Source organism: Vanessa atalanta, chromosome 1, assembly GCF_905147765.1.
Source record: "Vanessa atalanta chromosome 1, ilVanAtal1.2, whole genome shotgun sequence".
Taxonomy (NCBI): domain Eukaryota; kingdom Metazoa; phylum Arthropoda; class Insecta; order Lepidoptera; family Nymphalidae; genus Vanessa; species Vanessa atalanta.
In genome coordinates, this window is record NC_061871.1 from 10,945,181 (window position 1) to 10,960,341 (window position 15,161).

Here is a 15,161-nt window from a genome sequence, read left to right on the forward strand (position 1 = left end):
GATAGCTTCACATTTAACTTTACACTGTAACATGACCATTCGAAAGTACTTTTATGAGCCTACTTGATTTATTCAAGAATATTTCAAATTTGTTTTCGATATTGACAAGATATACTTAAAATCTGCCCCCTCTCACACGCAACCGAAACCGCGAAACTAGAAATATAATATGGACGATTTATTTTGACTAGTTTAACATAAAATATATATCAAGATAGCAAAGCCCATCTAGGGCGGAAAGGGGAGACATAATTCAATCAGAGGCGATTCGTTCTTTTGTATGTACAAACCGCTCCCGGAAACTGGAACCCAACTCTTGAAATGATCAAAGACTACAAAATTATTTAAGTTCTTATTACTAGTGAATTGATTTGACTCTATGCATTATTTAATCAAACGGATATTAATACTAAATATATTAGATCTTTAATGTTACAAATCTCGACTCCGCTTCTGAATGGAAATGTTTTATATTTAAATGAAATAGAAAAATGTTTTGCGAACAATATAAACATGATTGTTTATTTTTTTAATTATATAGTTCGGTTCATGCGTTGCGAAAAAAAAAATATATGTGAGGAACGATTATAGCATAGTTACACGGATCCATAGGTCTAAGCAGTCGTGCAGTAACCGTATAGGAAATAAAGTGGTCTGAATGGACCTGGCTGCTGGCCTCCTGTCTTTGATAATCTGAGGTTTGTTCTATCTGCTTCATGTGTTAGATTTTCGTCCTACACATGCAGGTTTCCTCATGACATTTTCACGACCGTGAGTTAAGAGGGCCCTGGGATAACACTTAGGGTGGGTCCTCTAAGACACACCTGAACGTAGACTTGAATTCAATTAATTGAATGGTTCTGATTCAAAAAACATGATGTAACTAATAAAATTGCAGGATTCGCATTGCTGCAAACCATACAGGTTTGTTTAATTTAATAAAATGATGGATTCTTTCGCATTACTTGACTTAGCTGGTGGCCCCTTGAATCCACGGGGCCCTGGGCTGAAGCCCAAAAAGCCATACGGTAGATCCGGCCCTGGTAAAAATAAGAGTTAAACAATCTACTATCTCAACAACAGTAATTATTTATTGATCATGTTTATAATTTTCATAATCAATACAACCGAATCCATGGGGCACATCTAGCCGTAAAATAAAAGTCGTCAGTGTCTCGTCAAACAATTTAATTAGTTCGAAAACAAACGTTGGCAACTTAGCAAATACTTCAGCTGCCGTCATCTTGTTAGAGTAACTGTAATTCGTCAGTTTCTTCGTTTTCTTTTTAATTAATTTTGACAAATTACCCTACCTTCTCAGTTTCTTTTTAGCTTTCGTTTAATTAAATACTGAAGTGACACTTACCTAACAGGCGTGTCCGAGAGAAGTGCTTTCTTGACTGGGTTTTGTGTCTATTAATTATCTTTCAGTGCAGCAATAAATATTTAAATGAGAGTATTTTATATCTGGCCTAGAGAATTCTTAGTGAATGCCGGGTCAAGTGGACTCGGAGTAGTTTTTTCTATTACGTATAACAATTCATTTTTATTTACGGGATATTTCATTTAAATTTACTTATATTTTGTAAAATCTTAATTTTTTTTTTAAATATTAATTGCATGTAAATTTCCCACTGCTGGACTAAGGCATCCTTACCCTTTGAGGAGAAAGTTTGGAGCATATTCCGCCACGTTGCTTCAATGCGGTTTGGTGGCAGAATTTCGTTGAAATTAGACACTTACAGATTTCCTCGCGATGTTTTCCTTCACCGCCGTGCAAGAGATGAATTATAAACACAAATAAAAATTCAGTAGTGTTAACCTGGGCTTGTACCTGCAATCATCGGTTAAGATGCGCGCGTTCTAACCACTGTCTCCCTCTCAAAAATCAAAGCTTATACAATATATAAGTGTTATTTAAAATAATATACATTTATACCCTTCTAAGCAAACCCTACATCTGTCTTTCAATTTTCCCCTACATAAACAAAACTAAACGCAATTTTCATGTTCGACTCAATAGCTTAGAATAATAACTGATAAGTAACATTCATGTAATGTGCATAACGGTCCCCTTTCTTATTTATAGCAACCATTGCGTCTCTTGTCATTTTTATCCCGATTTGATTCACTAACATATTTCACGAACCTCATGTCTGAAACTACATCGACAGGTGGTCCAATAATTGGATACGTTCCAGAAGAAATCATTGCTAAAGTTTAAACTTTCTATCAATGAAAACTCGAACTCATTTTAAAACTCGAATTCACCTGTTAGCTAACAGTGTTTCACCGCTGCAAACTTTCGTATCTATTTATATATTTAATTCGGAAAACAGTGGTTATGCTAAAAAATATGGGCAATTCCGAGGAGCTCCGTTTTATTGCTAACTGTAATACTTCACGTACCATTAAATTTTCCTGTTTGCATTTTTTAGCATACGTTACCCTCAAGACGGGAGTTAGATCAGCTTTACGATTGTAGTTTTTGGGGGAGCGGTTTCCTCCACGATACTTATCCAAATCAGAGTGATGTGAATTTGCCTCGTTTAAATATAGCGTATTTAAGTGAAAATCGCAGCGATACATTGCACTTTATCTCCTGATTGTGTAATAATACTACTTCAATCAAAACTTAATTTACTTTTTATTATATTTACTAGTGATATGACTCGACTTTCGTTTATAGCACTCGGGAATAATAGCTTTCTGCCAGTGAGAACATATTTAGAAATGAGATTACAAAAAAATATATATTTTAATACAGACTGCATACTGTTTCTAAAAAAGGAAAATAGGTAAATTATAATGCACCCAAAAGCGGCCTTATCACTAGCAGTCATCTCTTTCAGACAACCTTTAAACGTTTAGAAGAGAGACAATGTCGAGTATAGTGTTGTAAGTACAGTTAACCCATATAAGACATCATCATACATCATCTCATAACATTTACTTTTCACATTAGTTATGGAGACGATATTGAAATCAGAACATTAGATTCTTATTATAATTATTAAACTATATTCACATAAGATTTAAATACAATAAGGGTTACTTATATACTTAAAAAAAAAACTACTACGGAAATCATGACCGTGTGCAATGGTGGCAAGAATGCTAGCGTTTTCTGTTGAATCGCAATTCGGATATTCTATGCGAAAAATGAACTAGCCCTTATTCTCTTCGTTTGTTCTATAATACTGCTATTTAGAAGTAAACGTAGCATTATATAATAATCATAATATAACTGGGATCTAATTTTACTGGTATACATATCCCCAGAATTGCAAATACCATTAGATTGTAATCATCTCGCGAGATTGTAAACTACCGAAATATTTTAAAAGGTGATTTAACTCAACATAAAACGTAAAAAGTTTCGATATTTTTTGATATTTCGGTTAGGTTAGGTTATTGTTTATAATTTAACTGAAATCACGCACTTCGATAGATTACATTCTAGCAAAAATTAATACGTTAAATAATAAGCAGTATGTTACGGTACACAATCTTTCGACAGATTACAATCTCGCGAGATAAATTATAATCTAAGGGTATTTACGATTTTACGATGACATATATACATATTTTTTATATTAATTATATTAAGTAAATATCTACAAAAAAAAACATGATGTAACTAATAAAATTACAACTTGTAAATGATTTCGTTTTAACAATACGATACGCAAGAATATATTATTTCTCAATTTGGTTACCAGGAAAAAAGGACAAAACGTTTTGTTAAATATTTTCGTCCGAGAGTGTCACTCATGTGACCAAAAATGATAAAATTAATGTATAACACGAGCACTGATTCATAGCGAGTGCATATTATATAAAAATATATATATTATTTTCGAACTAAAGTAAAACAACGTGTAGGCTGAATCCTCGTGAACTTCCATATACGCTTAAGTCGAGGAACATGTACCTAATAACTTATTATTCTTGCTTTACACTTGAAGGTTAATTTTTGATGTATTTGATTATTTGCAAGCAATTTTTTAAAGCTATTCAATTCTTTTTTATATATTTTTTTTCTTCTGTGATGACTGGATACGCAACTTAACCGAAGATTTCGGGTTCAAAATTGAGCAAGAACCAAAGTGCAAATTTGTTCATCTAACAATTATGAAACCCTTAGAGAATCACTTCTGTATCTGTGGCGGATTATTTGCCCAAAAAAGTTAAATTTGAATATTACATAACTTAATTCATGAAATTAGAGAAAGCGTTATAAAATTATAATATTTGATTTGATAGGCTCAATTTTGAAGGGCACTTAAAAAACGATAGTATTTTCTGGAATAAATATATTTCTTTTTTAATTATATAATATAAAATTTACAAAATTTGAGCATAATTTGCATTGTCTTTAAACCTTATATAACTTAAAGCTTTAAAAAGAAAATTGAATATAGCGTGAAACTGTAAAATCAATTTTAAGTATAGAAAAAATAGAATTCTGAGCCTAAATTGGTGTTTTTCCTCAAATTAAAATTAAATTTTACATATTTAATAAAATTAAGAAGAGTAAACATTTAAATAATTATAATATTTTCATTTCTAAATAAATAAAAACAGAAGTAGGTGAATTGTAATTTTCCCTCTGAGTATAATTTTTATTTTCTAATTGTATTTAAGAATAGGTAACTTTATTTTTATTTTTATTATTATCTTAGATTTAAAACAAGGCGGCACTGACTCGAATAAGTTTCGAAACGAATATTTTTTTACTGGCAAAAGGTTATTTTGAAAGCTGATAATAGCAATGAGTCGAGAAATTTTAAGTCTTAAAAGTCAAAGTCGCACTATAAAAGTGTCAAAGTAAAATTTAAGATCTAGCGAATGTTACTGAGAACTATAGCGCGAATTGAATGGTCTTGATGGAAAATGTTTAAAGCTTCGAAAAAATAGTTCCGTTTTAATTTTTTTATTTTTAAAAAACAATGCATTTTTCATAATTTATTTCATATTACTCAGTACAATACTCAGTATAATATGATGAAAAAACGTTATTACATGTTAACTGTCAGGAAGGCCTTCAAAATATTATATAAATGTTTATGATATATTTTTGAACATGAAATGTTGCAAAAAAGTAACTACTGAGTTCTATTCTAATTCTTATCGGTAGAATCTACATTCCGAACCGGCAGTAGCTTTACATTGAATATATATTCAATAAAATGACGAATCAAAAGTGCTCGTAAAACCATATAGCCATTTTATAAAGTATATTTTATTTTTAATTATTTCCAAAATAATTTATCTTAATTATCCTTAGACTTCCATCAATCTGAATTTCAGAAATATTTAGAAATACATCCTCGCTCTTGAAATATTGACAGCCGACTTACAGTGATACGCCATTTTGATACGTGTATCTTATAAATTTTATAAGTATTAATGACGTATATCATATTCTGACATTTTACGCTCGTGTTCTGTGGTGAGTTACCATTTTCTTGTTACAGAATAGCCTACCTGTATTCATTACTAGCGCACCCCTAATTCTTCAATCCATTCGACCTCAGCAGATGGCTCAACAGAGTATTCCCCGTCAGAAGAAGACATGCAGTTTATTCCACAACGAAGAGGTATAATTTGTATACAATTTACTTTTTCTTTTCAGTTAAATTTAACAACTACTAGTTAACATGTCAATGAACTACTAGGATTTTATTTTTATTATATATTTTATAGGTAAGCGGACGAATGGGCCACCTGTTGGTAAATGGTAATTACTGCCCATAGACAAAGGCGCTGTAAAAATATTAGCCATTTCTTACACCATCAATGCGGAAATGAGATGTTCTATTCCTTGTGCCTGTATTTACAATGGATAAACTTCAAACCTGAATACAGTAATACTAAGTATTACTGTTTGCCGGTAGAATAGTTGATGAGTGGATGGTCTACCCAGACATACTTACACAAAGCTCTGCCACCGTGTATAACAAGTTATTTGAAAAGACAGAGAAATTAGTGCTTAAGTAGTCACCCGTTAAACAATTACTATAATGAAGGCGGTTAATGTTTAGCTTAAGGCAAAAATACTTGTTAAATACATTTATAAAATAAAATTTAATTCTATCGAAATCCAATAAATAATTATAAAACAATTTACATCAAAGTAGATACAACAGATTTCAGTATTTGTATTATAAAAACAGAATAAGACCTTATTTACGCTACTGCAAATTGACCATTGAAAAACAATTCTTCCAGTTCAACCACATTGAAATAACATAAAAGTTTGCCTGCGAGTCTGGACCGATTCCAAATAAGGTAACTGTCGCCGACATCCGCTGGGGGCAAGTATTCGCAAAACAAGTGTACCTTTGCATATATTATAGCTTTTAAATCAACGCAGTAAGGTTCAAAATGGTTCGTTAGAGGATGTCAAATATTAGGTGCGACCAACTGCTCGCTTCCGGAGTCACTGGTTACTCTTGAGTTTTATAGGTAATGGATTGAATTTGTAAGTGATTATTAGAAAGCTTTTTGAGGTATTGATGGCTTACGACGTACTATTCCCACTTAAATAGATCGAGTTGTCAACGGTAGATAAATTCTTCAGGGTAGGGTGTTGATTTAAAATTATATAATGGGAAAAATATAAGTAGAAATACAAGTATGAATTGATTTTAAGCCCCTTGGTACATCTAAATTGTAGCAACGCGGAAATATCAAAAATAATTAATAATAATAATTATAAGCTGTTTATTTTCAGAGAAGTGTTAACACGTGACTTGTCTTATTATTTCTATTTATACGCTACAAAGTACTTGTGCCGTATCTATCTATCTGAACGTAATAAACACCTAAACTACCGATCGGATTCACAAGATTTTCACCAATGGAGTGATTTGCAGGCTTTTCTGAAATGAATATGTATATTATAAACGTTTTATGTAGATCCTTTAAAGGTAACCGAGCCCCTTGGGGCGGTGGGGCTGTATTATGTGGGACTCTTAGCTACTAAAACCACTGTGTTGTCCGTGTTCGATACGAATCAGAGAGGCTGTGAGATGGTGTATATAACGCGTCCCGTGTTGTGCTCCGAGCTCTCTTCATAGGTACCCCGTTCTCTTCGCTATTGCGTGCGCCACCGCGAGACTATTCTGGCTACCGTACTCCTGAGGACCGTCTAAAACAAGATACGTGGGGGCGTTACCTCACCCGTCTACAGCCCCAGGGCAATATCTTTTAAGCCCCGGGCGTTGGGACTGTGGGATGAAGCCTTCGTCGTTTCCGCCGAACGAGATCGGTGCGAAACCGGGCCTTATTCTTACTGTGCTGTTTGCAATAAAAAGTAGGAAATAAATCCAATAAAATTTCGTATTTTTAATATTATACTTCGGTTATTGTGTTTACACATACTGTACAAATGATGTACAAAATCGGACTATGTAAGCAATAATATAAAAAAATAATAAACAAATGAAAAATATAATAATCGATACAAAATATAACATACCTGTAAATAGCTTACTGCTGGGCTAACTCTCTCCTTTTGAGAGAAAAGGTTGGTGAGTTCACACGGCAGATTCTATCCGATAAATGCAGGTTTTACTTATTGATGCTTCCGAAGGCTTGATCCCACATTCTTCTGTTAAAATTTATAAGTATTAACCACTAGGCTGTTGTATATACATACTTGTATGTGGTTGAGGTGAACTACTATAATGAGTTACGAAAACTTATTGTTCTTTAAGTAAAAATCTATGTTAACCTACTGACACATTATTTCATAATAATACAGATTTCTACATTAAATATTATTTATCTACAGTCTCAAAATCTACAAAGACAAAGCCCAAATCTCAAAGTACTATCAAGTACTATCTGATTTTAGTAAGATTTTATTTCGTATAAACAGAAAAATGATGACTACAATGATTCAAATCATAGGCTCGCCTATAAAAAAATTCAAATGGGATAAAGGCCTCCTCTCCCTTTGAGGAGCCTTCTCCTTTTTGGAGCATATTCCACCACGCTGCTCCAATGCGGGTTGGCGGAATACACTAGTGGCAAAATTTCGTTGAAATTAGACACATGCAGGTTTCCTCACGATGTTTTCCTTCACCGCCGAGCACGAGATGAATTATAAACACATGAAAATTTAGTGGTGCCTGCCTGGGTTTGAACCCGAAATCATCGGCTAAGATGCACGCGTTCTAACCACTGGGCCATCTCGGCTGTGAATAAATAATACTGATACAAATTGTCTTTATGATCAAGATTCTTACAATTGTAAAACATATTAAGTATAATATCATGGAGTTTAATCCATCACGATGTTACGTTATGACTTGATGATATACATACTTAAGTTTTCAATATCTTCCTTCAACACGAATGCGAGCCGCATCGAAAGTACAAAGTAATTGAAAGTCATAGGGTCTCGCCCGGATCTAAACTGACTGACCTTTAGTTAACATACTATCCCATAGCGTCGGTTCATATATAATATTATTTAAAGGTAAGTTATGCAAATATGTTTCAAACTAAATGTTCGATCAGTATGTGTAAATTGTAATTTATAGCGACAAATATACAAAAAGTAATATTGTTAGTAAAAGAAGTCCCGCGGCCCATAGCTGGACTAAGGCTTTTTTCTCTTCAAGGAAAGCTGCTTTTGGATTGTCTAATGACTGAAAACCTATGAACGTTGTAAGACATTCTGTAGTATATTTAGTATCAGCATTGCACCCGTGCGAAGCCTGAGCGGGTCGCTAGTTTCAATATAATAATACAGTTTCCTTCGATTGATTGATGAATTAAAATCATTTTATTTATACCATTAAATATATATTATTTATTTAATTTAAATAACTCTCTTCCTTCTAAAATTCCGCTTGCGCCCAATTCAACAGTATATCATAAAATATTGTAAAAACTACAATATACTGAACGCTTCAAATTAAATTGAAAAATGGAAAATGTTTTAAAAATAATATGAATTTATTTTAGGTTCCATATCACCCATGGATTTGGAGTTTTTATTGTACGCCCAGTGGCCAAAATTCGGACATAGTTACTATAGAAAATTTGAAAAAAAAAAACCATTAATATGTTTAAGTAACATACGACTATGAAATACGTGAATATGGATGACTCGAAAAAATTTTTTCTACTGTTACTTTCAATTTTTTTTTTAATTTTAATTACCTACTTAAAAAAACGTTCGGCTCTACCTACCCAAAAAAAGGACAAACAGATGAGAAAATGGAACGGCACTGTTTTGTCGTTACCTATTTACAAATGTAAATGATTATTTATGATGATAGTAGCTATGACTACTATATATATAAATAAGATTTCACTCGTTGGAAAAACCCTACAAAAGAAACGTTTATGTTGAAAAAGTTAGCAATATAACTACCAAAAGAAATACATACGTGATGGAGGAAAAAGTATTATCCAAAAAGTTTCTAGCATCGAACTGGCCGAATAAAAAAAAAAACAGTATCGAAAATTATGTAGTTTCGCTCTTTATTCTTTTCCGTTTAACCGCATCACGTTTCCACAGAAGGTTCTTTTTGGAAAGTTGGTCTGGGGCCAATTAAGCCAACAGGCGCCGACGTCCGCCCTTCTTCCTGCCGTTCGCAACCGCTAAATCGTTTTCTGCCAAGCTTTGTGCAGCTAAGCTAGTTATCGCGCCTCATCTTCTAACAATTTATCGATGTAGGTTATAAGCTTGTAATGCCCTTTAAAATTAATAATACTTTACGTAAATTTTTACTGCACGGATATGAGAATTTAATCGCTTAAACATCAGCACTTTTTTCCAGTTTTCGCGTGGCTGATTTTATAGCATGAATTGGTTGCTTTTTTATTGGTTTAATAACAAAATAAAAACTATATTTTTTTAAAAGAAAATTATAATTATATTTGATAAATATATTTTTTATATATGTCCTGTTCCAATTAAAACTTGTTAGCATATCGACGTACAGGCTTTCATGAAAATGATTGTCGGGTCGATGTACCTATAATTCGCAGTTACGCTTGTCATCAGTAACTCCTTAATGTACGTTCCATTCCCGTTAGTGTCATTAAAAACAAGGAAACTACAGCGTAATAGTAGTAATGAGTTAGACCTATTTGGCAATGGGATGTATCGTAACGGTCATAAGTTATTTGGGTGAAGATATAAACGAATAAGAGAAAAGTCGCTACGCAGTGCAGCACCCGGGTGGGATCGCATTGCGTCGGGCAAAGCGGCGCCAGCTACTTGGCAGTGCTCTCGGTCAACGTCCCCTGCCTCCATAAAAGCCTCCTCAAGCTTGCGCCAAAACAATTTCACCAAATTTCTTGCCAGTGACCTAACACGCATGACTTTACGACTTCCTTTACTCTCCGCTTGACACTTGTTTATTTTCAACAGATCTCGTGATATTTTGTTTGAAATCAAAGGATTCTCGACATTTTAAGGATGTGATCAGATCAAAGTTGAAACCGAAAGGTCATTAAACTCAATTGATGCAAATATCTTTACATCAATTATTATGCTACTGTTATTTATAAAAAGAAAATTAAAAATATGTTTTAAGTTAATATTAACAAGCATTGATTTTAATTATAATATGTAACTATAAAATATATCATTATATTATTTTAACTTATCTTTTACTAGTAAATAATTAATTTTATAAAATCTTTAAATTATTTCAAATATTAAGATACGTTTCCAAGTAGACTTATATAGTTCTTGATTACTTTCCATCGTCTCTTTTAATCTCGAACCGAATTTTAATTATGTTAATTAAATAAAAAAAAAAGCGTTTGAAGAAATATAAATTTATTATCACAATTCATAAATAAGTATCTAAAGATTCGTCTAAGCACTTAAATCTAAAATATAAATTAAGATATTATTCTAAACAGACAAATTATTCCTCTTGATGGGGAATTTACTATCTTAATTTCAAATTTATTTGTACAAGTATTCGCAATCAAATACGTTCGTAAATACACCGTAGCATTGTTTTATAATAAGGTTAATTTACCGGAACCATTTTTCTGAATTATTTGGGCGAATCCATATTGAAATGTCATATTCGTGACAATATAATATTCGTGACTTATGCATTAAATAATTCAATGCATAATTTTATTCGATTATGTATCGTCTACTTATTTGAAAATACTGATTTGTATGAGGAAATTGGTAGGAAATATGTCGCTTTGGCCCCTTTACGAGTTATATTTCTAGTTGACCTTTTCTAGGACCCATTTTCCGGAGTAAGGGGTCTCTAGCCTCTTCAGTTTTGGACGGAAACCGTTTTCGTCAGCAGTGTAGTCTACTCTGTACATGAATCCATCAGGACCGATGTATTCGTAGAATCCCTTTGATGCAATTCCCTCGTCGACGGTGTTTGGGTTCTTCAATACGGCGTTCTCTTTGGCACGAATTTTGTTTTCAGTTTCGAAACTAAAATAAAATATCAATATTATGTTTCAAATTTAAAGTATTCACAAATCGATGATTTCTTAAAATTGAATACTAAAATAATATATGGGACGTATAATTGATGTATAATTGGTTCAACCTATAGTAAGTGACTACGATCGCTCATTGGCAATCACTATGAGAATTATAAAATATTTCTTATAGCAAAAGAAGTGTGCCTATAACTACACTGACCATTGTAATGAAACAATAGCAAATCGAATTATGGTCACTCGTAGCGAAAATAATTAGTAAGTCGGTTTCCACCCAGGTGGGCAAAACTGATATACAATATCGTTTGATACTTTATTTGCTAATAACAGTATGCGTGTCGTATTTGAATATAAATAGCTTGAACTCTGACCGAAACGTATCACTGTGTAACCGTTAAATTTTTATCGTGGTCAAGGTTGTTTAATTGATTCACATCGTAACAAAACGAGTGACTAATAGATGAAAAAAGTTTTTATGTGTTTTAGCATTTTTGAACGAAACAGGTGTTAATAAAAATATCGATTTAATACGAGACAATTTGACGTAGTTCTCGCAGGAAGTTTGCTAATTCGCGTCCTTGGGGACAGCTCTTAATATTTTTAACAGCTCCTGGTCAACAACTTAGATAATGTATTCTTATGACTTAAAATTCCAAGCTGTTGAATTAGCATAGCTGTTCATCGTATATATCTTATATGCATATTTGAATGATATGTCTGACATCCAGTTATACAAGGTCGATATTGTTTAGGCGATGTGATATCTATAAATTTAAAAGTTTTACATACTTTTTTATGTTAATGTTACATTATGACGGCAATCGATTTTCGTCATATTATAAATAAATTTACGACCACGAAGATTATATGTAGAATATTCTTGTCTTGAGCATTTTTTAATGAAAAGACCTAATAAATTCATCGTATCATCTATTTTTTTTTTTAATATCCGATCTTTGGTGTTAAAAGTTTATTTATATAATACTGATTTTGTTACTGTTTTATTTGCCTTAAATTTGTTTGTGATCAGAACTCGCTTATATTGATTGACACTTAAAGGTACTAATTCGATCGTTATAGTTGGAACTTCAAATCTAAGCTTTTTAAATTAACACGCCCTAACAACTCTTTTGACTAATAACGTCTGTGTCAGTGATTTTAAGCAGAAACTTACAGAAAATCGTATTTGTCCTCATCGTAGTTATGTTTCTGTTTAATGATCTTGATTCCATTGTTTTTGTAATAACCGTCTTTATAAAACGGGTTATATTCCTCTGGTGCCTTTAAGACTAACTTGTAGACGTCCTGAGAAGCAGCCTCCACGTAGGGCTCATAATCGTGGGAGTATGGTCCATAGCCTCCATCGTAAGGGTTGTCTAAATGTATGTAGGGGTTTGGAATGTGTATATATTTCCCTTCGTCTGTTGGAATATATCTGAAACAATTATATAATAATAATATTATATTTTCGACTTTTTTAATAGAAGTTTGAATAATGATATATAGTTCATGTAAATAGTTAAGTATTGTGAATCAATCGGAGGTATTTAGAGAGGTATTAAGTGTCTTAACAAATCTTCTGGTGCCATTACTATTAAAAACTTTATCGATTTTTAGCTTCATTAAATTATATTGTAGCTTAAAAATCCGAGAATGAACGTTTTGCATTTTATATACCTATATAATAATACATTACTAGATTATTTTAAATATATAAAAAAAAAAAAAAATTATATGATAATTTATCCGAATGACATTGGGGTTAAAAAACGTAACAAAAGTAGGTATATCTAGCTTAAAGAAACATTTGTCCTTTTTTATTTTTATTATTTATAATTCAATTTGTAAGCAATAATTTACTTTGAGCTAAAATACGAATTGATTTCAAGTTTTATAAAGTATTTCTACTAAAATAATGCTTCTTATTTTTAATCGTTGAAGAGAATTCAAGTGAACTAATTTTTGATGAAAGAAATTTCTTGTATATTTTAGTAAGAAAATCAAATAATAATATATAATATCAAATAGGCATTTGTTATGTGCAAACGTGGAAGTTATAAAATTAAATGCACGTATTAATTAATATTTAAAGGGCTTGTATTAGTAAACAAGTGACATTTACTTACTTGCCAGAGTCACCATATTTATAAGGATTCCATTTGCCGTTTTCAATAGGCGAAGCGGCAGCTGCGCACACGCAGAATGCAACAACGAACTGTAACCATAACATATACAATTTATTAGTTATTAAAGATATAGTAAACACTTTAAAAAAGGAGCTTATATGATGGAAAATAATAGTTATACGTCAATAAATTTACTGTAGAGTATTGTAATAGAAAACGTAAATATTAAATAAAAAAAAAATAACTAATTATATTTTCAAAATAATAATTAAAAATAAAAATAATTATACAGCCAAAAAATAAAAAAATATATATACCGCGAAAGAGTTCATCCTGTATGCACTAAAAGTTTCCAGAAAAAAAATAAGCACTTTAACGTTACAGATCAATCACTGCACTGCAACCTTTGCGATCACTATGCGGAAGTCTATTCACGGTCAATCTAGTGTACACCTCCTTAGAGAATTTCAAAACACTGTGTTGATTTCGAAATCGACGCTTCGCTTTTATACATTGGCTACATCAGCTCATCTCTTCGCGGGAACCAGAACACACGCTCATTCTACATGTGTCATACGCTTACGCACACATCGGCGGGCCTACGTATTTCTTTACCTCTGCATATCATTGTTGATCAAATTTACTTTATTGGGGTATTGGTGTCATATACTCTATGGATTCCATTCGAAGGTATTGTTGTGATTTTCTAATTGCGGAGGTGTAACTTCGAAAAAAAAACCTGATCTCGTTTCTTTATTACGTCATGATTATAACTTTTTTGTTGTTAGATTAAACACTAGTTAGACTATGGTTTTGTATTTTTCACAGAAATCGAACTTAATTCTAAATTTGAAACTAGTAAATTCAATTAAATGTCATATATTTATGAATGAGATTGAAGGACAGTTATACGAATATCGTTCGATTAATTAAAAAAAAAAAAATGTCTTTGTTAATGTTTCATTCATTCAGATTTTTTTTATATAAAATATATATATTTTTATAAGCCGTGATCGAATTTCCGGGTCACATTAATTGTATCATTTAAATCCTTAATCAATATTATTCGTATTTTTCCAAATTTTATACGCATTATTTATCTCGGTAAAATATAACATTTTTTTTTTATAGGTAATAATTTACGACTCATATTACACAGTAATGATTTGAAATTGTTTTAATCGGTTTTTTTGCCGAAATACTTCGAAAACATTCGAATATAACGCAACCAGGAGTTTCCGTTACAAAGTCTAAGACACGGAGAAATTTTATCAGACATTTCAAAAGTAATATAAATGACAAAAGGTGTGAAAAATCACACGTTTTACAATGGCTTTATGAGAAGGATCATACGAGAATCGAATCTAGCGCGACCTTGTAAAATTTCACATTATTGATTATCCGGACTTAACATAAAGAGATAGGATATTTGATGGATTTCCTAATGGTCGGGTTTGCCCGCTAAGTTATTTGGCGCTTATGTTTATGAATTTCTTACTAACGATATTAAATTTCTAATGAAATTATATGATTAATATTTCATGAATATTTATTTATATTTTATAATATTTAAAGACC

General features: G+C 31.8%; 1 protein-coding gene across 1 annotated transcript; it reads right to left on the reverse strand.

The window, feature by feature from the left end:
• Nucleotides 1-10,825: 10,825 nt before the first annotated feature.
• Nucleotides 10,826-14,067, reverse strand: LOC125076847 (larval cuticle protein LCP-22-like). Its single transcript, XM_047688567.1, has 4 exons — nt 13,901-14,067; nt 13,584-13,672; nt 12,632-12,892; nt 10,826-11,446 (listed from the first exon to the last, which is right to left on the reverse strand). Exons 1-4 carry the CDS (start codon nt 13,913-13,915, stop codon nt 11,224-11,226), a joined length of 588 nt encoding a protein of 195 aa, XP_047544523.1. The 5' UTR covers nt 13,916-14,067; the 3' UTR covers nt 10,826-11,223.
• Nucleotides 14,068-15,161: the final 1,094 nt, after the last annotated feature.

Coding starts and splice junctions, on each gene's coding strand:
- LOC125076847 (XM_047688567.1), bottom strand. Junction 12,893..13,583: donor AAATATGGTGACTCTGGCAA/GTAAGTAAATGT, acceptor TAATTGTTTCAG/ATATATTCCAACAGACGAAG. Junction 11,447..12,631: donor GAGGACAAATACGATTTTCT/GTAAGTTTCTGC, acceptor ATTTTATTTTAG/TTTCGAAACTGAAAACAAAA.